At 40.2% G+C, this 15560-nt stretch overlaps 1 protein-coding gene across 3 annotated transcripts in view; it reads left to right on the top strand.

The window, feature by feature from the left end:
* Nucleotides 1-15356, top strand: part of ANKFN1 (ankyrin repeat and fibronectin type III domain containing 1) — a 107799-nt gene extending 92443 nt beyond the window's left edge. For all 3 annotated transcript variants that reach the window (XM_014878150.2, XM_088176408.1, XM_088176409.1), the window contains 3 exons: nt 1734-1900; nt 5095-5314; nt 7395-15356. In XM_014878150.2, the coding sequence (XP_014733636.1) occupies nt 1734-1900; nt 5095-5314; nt 7395-8188 (1181 nt within the window). In that variant the 3' untranslated portion in view covers nt 8189-15356. The remainder of the gene's footprint in view (nt 1-1733; nt 1901-5094; nt 5315-7394) is intronic.
* Nucleotides 15357-15560: the final 204 nt, after the last annotated feature.

The raw sequence follows: 15560 nt of genomic DNA, 5'->3' as shown, positions 1-15560 counted from the left end.
ATAAAGCCTGCATGGGATGGTGTGGCACTGGCAAATATGCAACAGAGTCATCTCCCAAAAGGAATTCCTGGTGCAGCCCTCTCTGTTCAGCAATGTTGCTGCAGTGGAAAGCAGTTCATGGTGGAGAAAACAGTATGGAAAACTGAATTTTACTTTTGAGTATATTTTAAATAAGCAATCCTCTGGCCAAAGGCAGATGACATTTCAATACGACTTATTATATATGTATCCCTGATGTTCTATAAAGTGACTGTGATTCACATCTCAAATATTAGAAGCTTCCATTCCCCATTAGCTGGTGGCTACCAACTATATAATTGCATAACCACAAAAGACTACGTTGAAGTAACATTTGTTAAAGTAACATTAAAGGGTCTGACTTAAAACCACAAAGGCTCGAAACTTCAGCACTGGAGCCGAAACCGCAGCTGTAATTCACTCAGGAGTCCACCACATATGGCAAATGTACTGGAAGACCACACACTATTCACACTGGATCCCTGCAATATCTAGGCATTGCTGAAACCAGAAGGTAGAATTCATTCTTGCACTCTTTTTTGTGAGATTTCTATGTTCAGGTTAGGCCTTTATTGTTAGTGCTAAAAATGTGATTGGATTTCTTAGTCCAACAAATTCTTCTCAATTATTCTAATCAGATTGTCTAATCATGTTGATTGTAAGGGATAAGTAGACATGGGACACTTTTCATTTCTTTTTTTTTTTTTAATATTTGTAATGAGAAGAATATATGCATTTTATACCTGGAACACCCTGAAAAATGCCCTGTCCCAGTCCAGGAGAGCAGCAGCAGTAAATCCCACTGGCACTCGCTGCTCTAACAAGATCATGCTGTATGTTTGCATTTACTGCAGCACCAATGAATGGGGAAGTATTTCTGAAAACTTGCTCTCCCTCAGCAAGTTTCAATACGTCTGCACTGCCATTTGGAGAGGTAACTGCTCAGTTTTGCCTGAGCAGTGGCAGGTTCTGGAATAATGTAGCTTTAACACACCAGGTAAATTAATATTTGCAAAGCTCCCTGCCACTCTAACTGTTCTGTCTCTGCTACCTCTGGTACAGCTTGGATAGTTCTGTGCTGCTCCAAAGTCAAATTACACAAAGCAAGAGGTCATATTTGAACTTTCTGTGTTACCCTTCTGCAGGAGAGTTCAGAGGATGATGTGTGGTAACACCTAAAAGAGCTTTAATTGTTTCCCCCAAACTGTGATATCACTGCAATGCTTTTCCTGCTGAGTCATTTACATTGAAGTTCCTGATTTAAGCCAGCATAGCCTAGGAGAAAGCTATCAGCCTTCAAAATAATCCTTTCATTCTGAAACACTCAATTAAAGAAAAATAAAATACGAGTTTCATTTTCCAGCCATGTCACTACTTTCTTGATAAAAGAAATGATGAGCTATAAAAGCCTCAGAAACAGCCTTTCTGATTAAAGCTATCAAGGGCAAGATAGCCTCTGGAGCTGCATACTAAGGACCTGATTATCCCTTCACTTAGATATAATTAGAAATTACTCTTTTGAAATCAGTAAAGTTACAGAGTAAATCCAGTGTAAATGAGAGGAGAACTGAAGCCTCGATTATTTATTTCTAGTTTAAAGAAACCCATCCACAGTTAGCTACTATATTTAATAAAATTTGTGTTCTGCAAGCTAAGGATTTCATATTTCATAACCAGAATGTAACAATTTTCCTTTGCACTTGGTTTTTTCACAGTTCATTTTTGCTGTTACAAGGAAAAATTTATAAGCCTGTATTGCCGCCTTTCTGCTGTCATAGAGCTGGACTCTCTGAAAACCCAGCAGTCCCTGAGGGAAGCAATTTCAGACAGTGAAGTCGCTGCAGCCAAACAAAGACACCAGCAAGTTATAGACTACATACAGGTAATAGTCTGTTTCTGACTATTCCAAGGAGATTTTAAGGTGGCTTTCTTAAAAATTGCATGGGGCTGTAATTTGAAATCTAAATGGAGAATTATTCACAGACATCATAAAAAGAGCAGTTGTATCAAAAGTGCAATTCTGTTTTTATGAAATTCAAACCCAGAACATGCTTTCCTTAGTTGTTGCTTTTATAGAAGGATTTTTATGGGTAAAATCAAATGACAGTTATACTAGACTGTTATAAAGAAATGTGTCAGTCTGCTTGTAAAACTCCCTCCCATCTAACGTGAGGTAAGCTAGCACCATGTCTGGGCATTCATTTGTGTAAGAGTTTTTCTTTGTCTGTATGAACTGGGGACATTTTTCACCGCGATAACGTGGCAATTAAAAAAAATTAAAATGAAAATTCAGACGAGGTTGTGGAGACAATCTCCACCAACAATATCACACTCAGGAATACAGCTCTGCATTTCAGATGTCAAGCTGGCCCCAAAAGCAGCTGTGAGCCTGGCCAGCACCATGCAGTGGCACTGCTCCAGTCCCCCAGTGCAGGAGGATCACCAGGGTTACCATACTTATCCAATCTGTTTATTCTCTGTCCTTCATCCTGATTTTCCTCTACTGTTCCCAAATCAAGACTCTACCTACTCCACTCAGAGTCTTTGAACTACATTCCATTGTGCAGCATAGCAAAGCCTGTCCTTTTGCAAACTATTTTGGCAATTGGTTATTTATAGATAAAGCTCATGACTTTTGCAGGGTATATCTACAGGCATGGTTGATCTGTCTTTCTACAAAGAGATGCAAATAACTTTACAGCTCTATATTCTTAATATTCAAGCTATCTTCTGTTGGAATAGGGGCCAAGACACCATTTATCCCATTGACAAGATGTTTGGCCCTCCACAGTTATGAACAAAAGGATAATGTTTCTATTTCTCTTTGTTCTGCATTCAGACCCCTTTGCCTTGTCCACTTTTGGCAAAGTGCAGCAGGGCACAGAGGGAGAAATATATTTTACATTTCTCTCAATCACCTCCCATTCTCACACTGAGAAAATCTAGCTTTCTTACAGTCTGCAGGAAAATTTGGAAAATTTTTATCCTTCACATCAAACCCAAGCATTTGTATATTAATATGCAGGTACTGTGTAGACAGTTCTGTGTTCCTCTTTTCCCAAGTGTTTGAATCACATATCTACGCTGGGAAAATATGGGAGAACATTTTAAACTTCACTGTTTCGTGCTGAATTATTGTGACAGTGTATTAGGCTTGTCAGGTTTCCTCTCAAATGAAAACCAGCTGTATTCCACCTATTGGCAAAAATATCTCTGCCCACCACATACCGCAATCTTCAGTGGTGACCACGAAACCGCAAGAGCATTTGTGTGATCCCAGATCTAAGACAGTGTTGAAGTCACTACACAAACCAAACATTGTAAAGAGCAAGGGAGTCTATATAAATGCAGTTCTGAAAGGGAGTCAGAGGGCAACTGAAAAGTAAAAATTATTAAAAAAAAAACCCCAACCAGAATGTAAGGTACTTGGAGTCTTTATCAGAATGTTACAGAGAAAGGAAAGAAATCTACAGACATTGAAGCTAAAACTGAAGATAAGCTGTAATTTATATAATGTAATGCTTCAAATGTTCCTAAATTGTAAAAGAACCACAGTTCATTACAATGTCCTGCAGAACAGCACCAGGGGAAAACCAACAGGATTTGCATTTTAATAAACTGCATGCAGGATGGTTCTTGTTTGGGGTTGAGGGAGGATCATACAAAGGATGTATAAAATCTCTAAAATCAAATAGGTGAGATGTTTGCTAACTGGAATTCTCTTCATGGAGCTACACTGAAGTCTTGAAATTATGCAGGATTATGAATTAATCTCTGAACCATTTGCTATTCTTATTGATGTATATTCTTAGCTCAAATTAACTCAGTGGCAAGGCTTGCACTGACATCATTGGAGTCGGGATTTCACCTTTACATAAAAATGGCCATACTAGGTCAAAACCAAGATCCATCTGCCCAGCTATCCTGCCTCCAACACGGCTCATCAGGAACTACCCCAGCAAATCTGGCATCTACACTATCCCCTGGGAGTAAATTTCACACGTTGAATATGCATTTTGTGAACTATCTCCAGCTAAGAGAAGTCGTCTTCAAATATCAGTCTGCAGGCTCTGTGATCCCTCTGTCACTCTCTGATCCCTCTGCCACTCCCCTATTAGACAATTGTCACTGCACAGGGTACCCCTCACTTTTGCCTCTCCATGACTGACCTAGAACTCCCATTGCATTCTTGCAGAATGTAGCTTGTGTAACTGCAGAGCAGCTTCCCTCAAACACTGCAATATTAATAGGCAGACTCACTTGAAATTCAGACCCTTCTGTAGGAAAAGTGCAGGGAAGTTCTAGAAAGGACACTGCAGCAGGAGGATATTTACTCACAGCTACTGTCATTTGATGGTTCCAACATTTGCTCAGCCATCAAAGATCTTGAATGGCTTGAAGATGATGTAAAAAGATGCTGAAAGTGCTCCATTATCAAAAGACTCTTCAGACCCACATTAAACAGCATCTTTCCTCTCTGCAGAGATACTTAAACCTACATCCTGCTATTGATTTAGGCACTTGTCTCTTATTGCCATCAACAGGCATGTCTTAGAACTGCTTTTCTGTAGATTTATACTTTTAAAATGTATGCAGAGTAAAATGGTAAGGGAGAAACTGTAGTTTGGCTCATAGCTGTGCTTCTGCCCTCATTTATGTACCCACACATGCGTATGTTCTTTGTTAAAAACGAGCTCTGACCTGAGCAATTGCTTTGACCTGGGTTTGCAAAGATGCTCCAGAAGTCTCACCTTTATTCCAGTAGAGAATCAAATCAATTTCTAGGTGTGCTACAAACTGATCAAATTTTTATTCCATCAAAATACAATTTTCATGTTCTTTCCATGTCAGACTTTAGGTCTGGATTCACTCCTCCTAACTACACATTCTTAACTGAGGTACCTCTTAACCAAAATCAGTTCAGACCACGTCAATCTGAATGTTCTTTTGGGAGATCCTGCTTCTCTCTCTTGGCAGTGACTACAGACTTACTTGGGCACTTGAATAAAAGTACAGACTTAGGTAAAATTAATACTCAGACTTAACTGTATTTTGTCACTATTGTTTTCTCCACAGCAAATTGATGAGATCTGGAGGGACATGAGATGGATCACAGAAGCACTGCAGTATGCAAGATACAAGCAGCCAGCAGCAGGCCTGCCCATAAAGAAACTTGTGGATCTTTCAGAAGAACAATCTCAGAAGAAAATGAGCTCCACCTCTTCACATCTAGATTGTCTTCCTTCACCTCCCTCTTCCCCTGAGCCTAGAATCCAGAGGAGAAAAGCTGTGAGTGGTAAGAGAATTTTCTTTGTTCACCAAGCACTCTTTGAACACACTTTTAATTATAACAGTTCTTGTATGTCTTTTTATAAAAGGAATAAAATTTTTCCCACAACTGTCAAGGTATTTTAACACTCATTTTACCAATCATCTGCCACTCAGTATCCTGAGATCCTTCTATAATCTTTACAATCATTTTTTACTTTCAGCTACTCAGAATAACTGCTCATCATCAGCCAACTTTGTCACCTCACTGTTCCAGATCATTTAATGAACAGGCTGGAAGGGACAAGTGCTATCACTGGCTTCTCTATGATGTCCAGAATTCCAGTAAAATCCATCCATGATGAAAGCTGCCTGCTTCATTTGTTGCCTACACCAACAATCTGCTATTTTGTATGGAGGGAGCTTTCTCTTCATCCCAATTACAGCTGCAGAGCCTGTGGTAAAGAACATTATCAGAAGCTCTTCAGAGCTCTCTGACAATGGCTGTGTATTAATTGTGCACATGTTCAGAGTTTTATTAGACTGATGAGACATGAGTTGCTAGCAAAAGCTGCTGACCCATTGTCATCACTCATGTATCTATTATTCTTTCCCACAGTTTTCATTAATTTTACAGCATCTAACTCAGATTTTTCAATAGTTTACATTTGCCACCTTTTGTTTCTCTGGTATTACACCCATTTTCTTTCCAGGCTTTGAGTGTTCCTCTGCTTTGCAGCAATTATTTCTTATGCCTCTCTTGCTTTGTTTTGATAGAGCAAATTTTAGTGCAAATAGTCCAGTTTAACAGCTGTTTTCACACACCTCTCAGGGTTCCCAGTGTTTTAGACAAGCATTTTAAATTACACAAATTACACAAATAAGTACCCACCTCACTGACCATTATTACTTCTCTGCATAGCCAGAAAATTAAAGTGATGAAAGAAATGGATCACAACAAATAAAGATGAACCAAATGAAACAGCAACACCCATTTTGCTAACAGAATAAGGACTTTGGAGGAAAAAATAAACCATCATTCTGCTGAGCTGTCTTTAAGCAACAAGTAAATGAAACAGTAGAAACAAAAGCAACAGATGCTACATTAAAAAACTGCCATGACCATGATAGTAGTAATATTTGGGGGCTTTTTCAAATTGGCAGTTTTATACAGTTAAGGAAAATGAATAAATATATTCTGATTAGATTTCATGAGATTAAAAGCAAAGAAACCTGAAGAGGCTGGTGTTTTGCTCCATTCCATTATACTGTGGTGTTCTTTCTCAGCACCCCTCCCCTGTATTATAGACCATGACTGCAGAAATATCCTTGGCTCTGGCACAGTGGAAACTGCAGCATTATCTTGTCCTGCACACCCTGGAATCATTAGTGCTGGGCTCTATGGCAATTTACACGAGCTCCAAGTGAACAGCACTGTATAAAATCGATATTTAATTCCTGGAATCTAAGATAAACTATCCAGGGCAATGGAGCATCAATCTATTCTATCACACATGCCATTATTTATTATCTTATTGATCCTTCTGAAGCCAAAAGACAGCAGCAATTTCAGTGCCAGTGTGGGACTTGGTCCACAAATTTGCATTTGAATTAGTGTGTCTGTTTTGGATTTTAACACACAATGCACCTGACAGCCAAAAGGGCAGGTTTTATTTATCATCCTCCATGTTGTGCCTTGAGCCTCCTAGAACTGCACCCTGCTCACCATTACAAGATAGAAATCTACAGTAACTTAACTGACATCGTTAATAACCTGGATTAGAGATTTTCTCTCTCACAAATCTCCATGTCTATGAAATTTAGTGAAAGCAAGATAAAAGAAAACATCCTCTCAGAACTTAATCCCAATTAAAATTATTTTTTTTCCTAATTCTTCCACCACCTGTCTAACACATCTGTAACTCCTCCCTGATAAATCCTCCCTTACTGCCTTTGCTGTCACCTTGGCCCGTGGCAATTCCACAGAGGAAACACACATACATTGCCAGCACTGGAGATTTAAAATTAAGACAAAAACCACACAAATGACAGTTGAGCCATTTCTCTGCTGAGCTTGTCTTGTGAGTATTAACCAGTTCTCCTTGCAGACTCGCAGCCCTGCTCAGATGAAGAAGGCTGCTCCGAGGTTTTCCTCCCAACCGACAGCGACTACGACTCCAGCGATGCGCTGAGCCCGAGGGAGTCAGACCTGATTTACTCCTCGTCCCAGGACATCTCCCAGCAGGCTGGCAGTGGCCTGGGTGGCAGCGCTCCCAACGTGCTCCAAGCCCATGATGTGAAGCCCTGCCTGGCACTGAGGGAAGGCCTGACAGAGTGTGCTGCCTTGGACACCAGTGCTGAGCGTTGCACAGAGCAGATGAGCAGCCTGACAATGTCAGGGCTTACACCAAAAAGCACGGACAAGTCCTCCAGCTCCAAGCAGCCACTGGGCTTTTTAGGGAAAAAAAAGTTGGGGAAACACCAACATTACAACTACTTCAGCCGGCAGCACCGCTGGCTGCGCGTGCACAGCGAGACTCAGGTGGGCTCGCTGTCAGAAGGGGTCTACACCCAGCATCTCATGAGATCCCCAGATTTGTCTCAAGAACCTACCTCCAGCGAGCAGGTGAAGATTCCCATCGATGTGTCTCAGAGCACTTTCATACCTCATGCACCCAGCCTGTCAGAGGATGGGAGAGCCAAGGATGAGGAACCAAGGCAGGATGGCCATAGGATACATGTGGAGCCCTATGAAACATTCCTGGATGAAGAGGGCAAGTCCTGGGCGGTGAGCACGGAGTCTGTAGAACACACAGATCTGCACAGTGCTATGCAACAGACCACGGGTCCAGAGGAGCAGTTGGGTTCTGCTGTGCCAGAAGTTTTCAGCAGCACCCTTTAACCCCAGAATCCTGCACTGCTTCCCATCACTCCACTGAGATATGAGCATTGCAATCATAAAGGCCATACTCTCAAAACCACTGGTAAAAATCCAGCTCCTGAAATGGCAAACTGTGCCACTCTAAAGAATCCTAATCTTTTGACTTCATCACCAGATTTCTGGTCTCACAGACATATCACCTGTTATGAAGTGAGCATTATTATTACTGGCAGCTTTGCAGCTAGAGTCATAACAGTCACCACATAACAATGTGCAGTTGAGTAATCAGGTTTTGCAGATCTCTTCATTTCCATGTTTCTCTGAGCATGCAAAATTTTAAGCATGAGTGGTTCTGCCTGCAAGTTAGCAGAAGTTGTAACATCCTTGGTGTCCTTATGTTAGGACTATGTCCCAAAAGTCTATTAATCTGTTTCCCAACATCTCCTGCAATTTTTCTACTTTTCAGCTTTTCTTGAATGGATTTAGGTTGGATATAACTGAAATGCTAACTGGTCTAGTAACACAGATAACTCAGTTTCTAGCTACTTAAATAAATGAAAATTATTTTAATATCTAGAAAATGTAATCAACACCATCTCTGAATGCTGTCAGAGCCTGACATAATTATCACAATTGTTTTGTCAGGAGCTTAGATTTCAAATTATTTAACTAGCAAGTTATTTTAAAAGCCCGGTAGATGAACCTTTGAGGTCAAGAGCAGGCAGAATGAGGCCAGGTTCTAGACAAATAATATGCAGGGTCTATGTGAGATTGAAGCAGTTTTTCTTTTCTTCTCCCCACCACACAAGAGCACATTTTGTTGTGTCGGCATCACTCTCACAGATCCATTGGGAAGAAACATCCCTATTTTTATTCCTGAATATTCACCCTAAACTCCAGGGGTATTTGATCACCATGTCTGAAGCTGGGATATTCTGGCTATTCAGATTAGGGAAGTTTGCGGTGCAGTTTGAATCTAAGATTTTTATTTTTTTTTTCTTTGGGCCCCAAAAAAATACTAATATGATAAGGAGGTTGGGATCTTGGTGTAGTGTGTAAAGGCAAATTACAGTGAGTCCGGATTTTGTCCTTTGGAACCACAATCAATCTTGCAGCACTACAGAAGATGGTCTCAAAAATGAAATTTATATTAATAAGAACCTGGAGCTACCAAGAAATGAACTAATGTGTAGAGAAACCCAAGCTGTTGCACAAGCTTTAATTTTCTTAAACAGTTCTTGAAGTTTAATTTTATAGGCCACATTCCTGCTGGTTAAATTCCCTCACTCCGTGTTTGTGTAGCCTTCTACCTTTCGGTTTTCCAGCCTCCAGGTGGATACATTCTAAGGCCCCCAATAAAGAGATTTGAGTTAAATAGTTGAGTTTACAAGTCCTTGAGGTAAAGGTAAGGATTTGGGCCCATGATCTGTGGTCCTTATTAAAATAGCACTTCCATAACCCCAGTGCTATTAAAATCCCTGTGAACTCAATCCATAAATTCAAAAATAAATGTTATTCACTATTTTCTGCTTGGTCAGTATGTGGAAGCCAAGAAGAGTCTTTGCAGTGATAGGAAGGGCAAAAATTTTCTATAAGGGATTTACATTTATAACTTCTCTTTTGGGGAGCAGGAAGCTAACATTTTGCACCAAAAATACTCATTCATTACGTGATCCAAAGTGAGGATGGAAAGACTTCCATTCGCTCCCACAGGGTTTGGATGAGACCCACACCAAAAATTCCTGTGGGTGAGAAGATGCAGGGGGAGCAGCAGTGTCAGTGCCCATTTACAGCTAGAAGGGCACACATTGTATGGAACTGGGGATGGGGAAAGCCTGACTCACCACAGAGCCAAGCAGAGATGTCTGACTGTCACTGAGGGCACTCACAGCTGGTTGCTTGAGATTCTGTTTATTAGCAGAAGGATTTTCACCAGCGAGAGACAAACAATGTAAAGCTCCTGTGCAGAATCAAAACAATTGACACAGTTTTCCAGTGTCCAGTACCTCACCCAGGCTCCCCTAATCTGTTTTGCTTCTAAAGAAAACTGCCATAAAATTATTAAAGAATAAAATAAATATACACTGAGGCCATATGTTTTTGCAGGAAGTGTTGAGACAAGACGGTCCTAAAGGAAATCCACCTCACTTTGCATTGGCTCATCAGGAACAATGAGGGCAAGAAGTAGCAAAATCTCCAGCAGAGAGGCACACGCTGCTGGCGAGATAAGGATGTAAAAATCTCTTATCTGCTCCTGCTGCTGCACCTTTCCAGAAGCAGTCATGTAGCTAATAAAGGAATGGATTCTTTACTTGTAGGAAGATCTTGACTTCATCACAATCTTCTGTGATGAGGTGAAATTTGACTCTGGGGTGCAAATATCAGCCAAAATCCCTCCTGTCTTGATTTTAACCTTGCTACAGAAGTAGTGTTTAGGTGATGGCCAATGGGATGTGCTTCCTTGATCTACTGCCTCCAGACTGAGGTTCTTCCACAAACTTTAATAGTCAAAGTACTAATTGGCAGTTCTGGGTTTAAATACTTCTGACTATAAAGCATTGACTTATCTTTCGGTAAAAATACATGTTCTTTGTTCAAAATTGCTATGCCTACCTATTTTGGGTTTCCTTAAAAGAACAGTAGTGAGCACCCAGAGATAAATAAGTAGTAGAAGGCAGTGCCTACAAATCACAATTCTTCTGCAGTTCTCTTTGGAACATCACACATTTCACAAGCAACTTCAGCAATTGAAAAGAATCCAGGGAAATGCACAGAACAGCACTGTTAGCCCACTCTATAGAATGATTTCACCAGTGACTCTTCTGAGTAGAGCTGAGTAAAGGCTCACAGTCCAGAATCAAACTAAAATTAGGAATCCAGCCCTTTAATTACTAGGGACCCTTTCTCCAGGCTGAGCTCAAGTCCTGCTCCAAGGATTCTTGCACAGAGCTGGGCAGTGCCACAGCTCAGAGCCTGCACCACACCAGTTTCAGTGGCCAGCAGACAGTTCTTCAAAGGAGCCTGTGCCCACTTTGCATCAGTTGAAGCTCTCCTCTCTAAAGGGTTCTTGGCCTTTGCAACTTCTTACTCATCCCCCTTGCACCAGAACTTTTGTCCTGCATTTTTCAGGGAATGAATTTTCTCCTGGGCTGAATCCAGTCCCTCCTATTTCTAGCCATGACTTGGACTGGCTAGAAAAGAATATAATGCTTTAATATTATGACTCTACAGAAAGAAAAAAAAAATGTGGACCATATCTCCCTGTTTAGTGGTCTCAAACTTTCCTGTTTCTGCTAGTAGGAAGTGACATATAGGTAAACTGCAAGGTTTACACTCAAAATTCCTAGTATCCACAGAAAGGCAGTCTGCCCATGGATAGTTTGTTTCAACACACCTGTGGCTCAAGCATTTATTTCCCATGCTTGTATTTTTAACTTTGTTTTAGAGACTAATTAACAATTGGATTTTTTTACATAGTAAGACAAAGAAATCTATAAAATAACACTTTTAAATATAGATATTAAAGGGGGAGAGGGGAGATGGAATATTTTATCCTGAATATTCATGTGTTTTGGAAAGAGAGGGTACATCTTTAAATTCTCCATACTATAAAGAAATGCATTAAGTTGCTGGTCAACTCTTTTAAGGTGTTTAAATGCACGGCTCATGACTGTTATGTAAAATTTCAATACAGCCTTACAAACAACAAGGGTATAGTGTATTTGAAAATAGGGTACACAGCTTGGAAACTTACTCTGAATTTCTCTGAGGTGTTGAACTTTGCCATCAGCAAAAAGTATTTTTAGTAAACAGGCCCTGAATTTTCAGACAATGGAGATTTCATCAGGTTGGGTCTCTGATTTTTCCACCAGAGAGAAACATAAAGTAACGAGAATGCTTTATTTGTAAGTATATGATTGCATGAAGTGGAATTCATAAGGCTGAATCATGCCCAGAAGTGAGAAGGGGAGCTGTTGGCCCCATATATTCTTTGCAGAAAGGCAATTCCCCAAGGTGGACCCGGGCACACTGGAGCTGCCAGCAGGGAGTGACCAGCAGGGCACCCACCCTGCCTGGAGCAGCGCCCAGAGCCCTCGCTCGGCTTCCACGGCTCTGACAGAGCTGATCGATCTGAGCGTGCACCCATCACTGCTGGATGCTGCAGAGATCACCTCTCCTCAGTGCCAGTGTCTGTGAGCTCTGGCCCAGCAGCTGGTTCTCAGCCTGCCTTTGGGGGTGAATAAGAGCCAGGCTGGAATGCCTTCCTCAGTCTTTTCACACCACAGCACCCTGGGCAAGATTCAGCCTTTACACCAGTCAGCCCATAACAGGGGAATGTGTTACTGAGCTTGGCTGTCACTAGGCTACAGAAAACCACCTATGTAGCTTTTCAAAAAACTAGGAACAAACTTTTTATGTTTATTGTTATTTTAATTTTCTTCCGTGGAAAAGCTATGCGAAACTGATCTGACATGGGAGAAGTTGGTGTGGCACTAATCTACCTTATTACTGTGAACTGTAGTAATTTATTAAGCAGATTTGAAGCAGAAAGCACAGACTTTTTGTGGTTCACTTTATGTAAAGGTCGGTTTGGGCACAGTCCTGTTGTCCTTGGGCCTCTCTCCAGGTTCTTTTGCACCAGTGTAAATCAGGAGCAGTTCCACCGAAGCTGGGTCAGGTACAGACCATGTACAGACCAGCACACCCTGACCCACAGCTCTGTGTCACCTGAGACCTGGACCAGCGGAGTCATCATGAAAACAACACAGTTATGCTGGTGTAAAAAATGATGTGTGTAAGGAAGACAAAAGGGGTTTGATCTCAGAATATAACCCTGGAGGTCACAGGGATTGCTGGAGCTGGGCTCAGAGAGTGAGCCCACCATGCTGTGTGACACCAGTTGTACTCTCTGCGTAATTCACTACTGCTCCTTATAATAGGGACCAAATTTCTCTCCCATGTTATGCAAATGAATCCCCTTCTGAATGCAATTGGGAGTTCCAGCCATTTTGCTGATAAAAACAAAGACTTAATAGGGTTATTGGGGACTTGGGGGAGGGGAAGAGGGGTTGTTTGTTTTTTCCCCTCTGAGAAAAAGTAATTTAAGTGAAATGTGCGAGGCAGTGTTTAATTGCTTCCTGCCTTGTTTGTACATAGCAATTTGGCTGTTTATTGGTTGTCTTTGTTCAGATTTTTATTGTAACTTGTTTCTATATATGCAACCAAGCGTATGTTAAAGTTTAAATTTTGGTACAAAATAATGCACAATTTTATGTGCTCTAAAACTTTGTAAATATCTCGATAAACAATGTATGCTATGCTAACTGTGAGCTTGGGACTTGACACAACAATATTTTCATGCATATGTACCTGTGAATGGCTTGAAAAAAATCAAAATATATATTGAGGATGGCCATGAGCCAAGAGTAAATGAGTGCCGTATGACTCATGCTTCTTTAATAATTCCTGAAAGAGGCATGAATAGTACATAAAATAGACAATGAAAATAATTTTCAGGACTACAAATATTTTTTATAACTTCAGATATTAAATACTATTTTAGAGAAAAAAAAAAGTCCGGTTGGTAAAAGAAATCTTATGTTTATTTGAGTGAATCATTGTCATAAAAATGTTCTTAACGTCCATTTTTTTGTTTGATCTAATATCATAGAAACTCAGTTCTTTCAAGATTTTTGAAGACTTGAATTGCTCTTACATTCCTACCACTCCTGTGACCTCCTAAAATTATGCACTTCAAGTCTTCTCCCTCATTTCTTAACAAAGAAATGCTGATGTGTACACTCACATGATCTTAAATACCACATGCACTTGTGTATAATCTTTAAACAGTATTTTTTGAAAAATATTCTGTTTGACCATCATCAAGTACACCCATATGTGAATTTTACAGTCTCTGGAAATCTGAACGTAGTTTGTGTTTCTCCCTGAATTCCTTTATTTTTATTGCAAAGTGACTTTTTCTAAGGCCAGGCTTTCAAATCTGGTCTTCAAATCTTTATTTTAATTCAGAAACCTGAATGAAATAGGCATGGCTTCCAGGTTTGTGGGTGAAAATACCCTCCCATAAAAGACAACAGAAATAGAATTTTTTTCACATATTCATGTACACAAAAAAGCAAAGGAAGACACTTCTAATGCAGTGTGGAACAGTGTTACTGTAAGTAAGCAAGAGAAACAAGAACAACTCTGTTCTGAATGCTGAAGTCATACTGGAAAGGTTCTGCTCTGGGTCACAGTTTACCTGCTTTAACAAAGGACAGGTTACTAAATGTGTTGGAACAGTCAGATGATGCCATAACTGGAGTAAGTGACATGGCCAAGGTCACACAGCTTGTGGCAGAGCAGGGACACAATTTCCTGGTTAGCATCCTCCCAGCATCATCATCCATAGCCTGTGCACAGGTACATGTGGTAATGTCCACAGTGGCCATGGTCTGTATTTCAGCTGTGACATCCCAACTCAATGCAAGCTTCAAAAACAACAGTGTGCCATTGGATTAATATTGGATATTTTCACCCATGGAAAATATTTTAACCAAAACACAGCCAAAGTGGAGTTAAGCAGCAGAACAAAATAATACTCAAAATGTAAGATAAAATATGTCTGTCATTTCCACTACCTTGATTTTTAATTCCAAAACATTAAGATTGGTGTTTACTAAGTTAGTAAAAGAAAGAAAGAAAAAAAACAAAAAACAAATAATTAGTCATGTACAGTGACCTAAGAAATGAACTGGGGAAAACACTGCAGGATTTTTGTGTGCATGTGCTTCAGTTCCTCTGGTGCATTTTGCATGTACCATGCATTTTTGGAGCCTGGCTGTTTGTATGTTTTGCTTGCCCTGAGCTGAGATTTCTCCTTTCTCTCAGAAGATCAGTAAGTGAGCAGTGCAGTCCTCCCAGACATTTCCAACACGTCTGCCATGAAGGACAGCGCTGTTCTGTACCTGCCTCTGTGTTCTCTGCTGTTTTACTGAAAAGCTTTTAAACCAACTGCAAAGAAATTACAGACTTTTCTGGGCATGTTTCTGACTCACTCTTCTGACAGCAAAAGATACCCATTTCACTGTTCCACTCCAGTGTACTGACCTATATAAACTCTCATCTCTCTGAGAAAACTATTAACTTATTTTTTCATTCTGTCTTTAAATAAAAGCTTTGGGTTTTATTTGGGTTTTTTGTTTGTTTTGAAAACACACCAAAAAAATTTCATTTATAAGCTTCACTGTTCTCTTCCCCAGGCTGCTCTTCTCTTCCCCAGACTGCTTTTTTCAATCTCTCTCTTCAAACAAATATATCTTTTAGCAAAAGGCTATAAAAATGTTTCTATTTTCTTAAAGTTTTTAATTAATAAATATTAATTAATTGGTCC

Source organism: Sturnus vulgaris, chromosome 20 (genome assembly GCF_052056855.1).
Source record: "Sturnus vulgaris isolate bStuVul1 chromosome 20, bStuVul1.hap1, whole genome shotgun sequence".
Classification (NCBI taxonomy): domain Eukaryota; kingdom Metazoa; phylum Chordata; class Aves; order Passeriformes; family Sturnidae; genus Sturnus; species Sturnus vulgaris.
The sequence above is the reverse complement of the archived record's forward strand: the minus strand, read 5'-3'. Positions and strand labels throughout refer to the sequence as shown.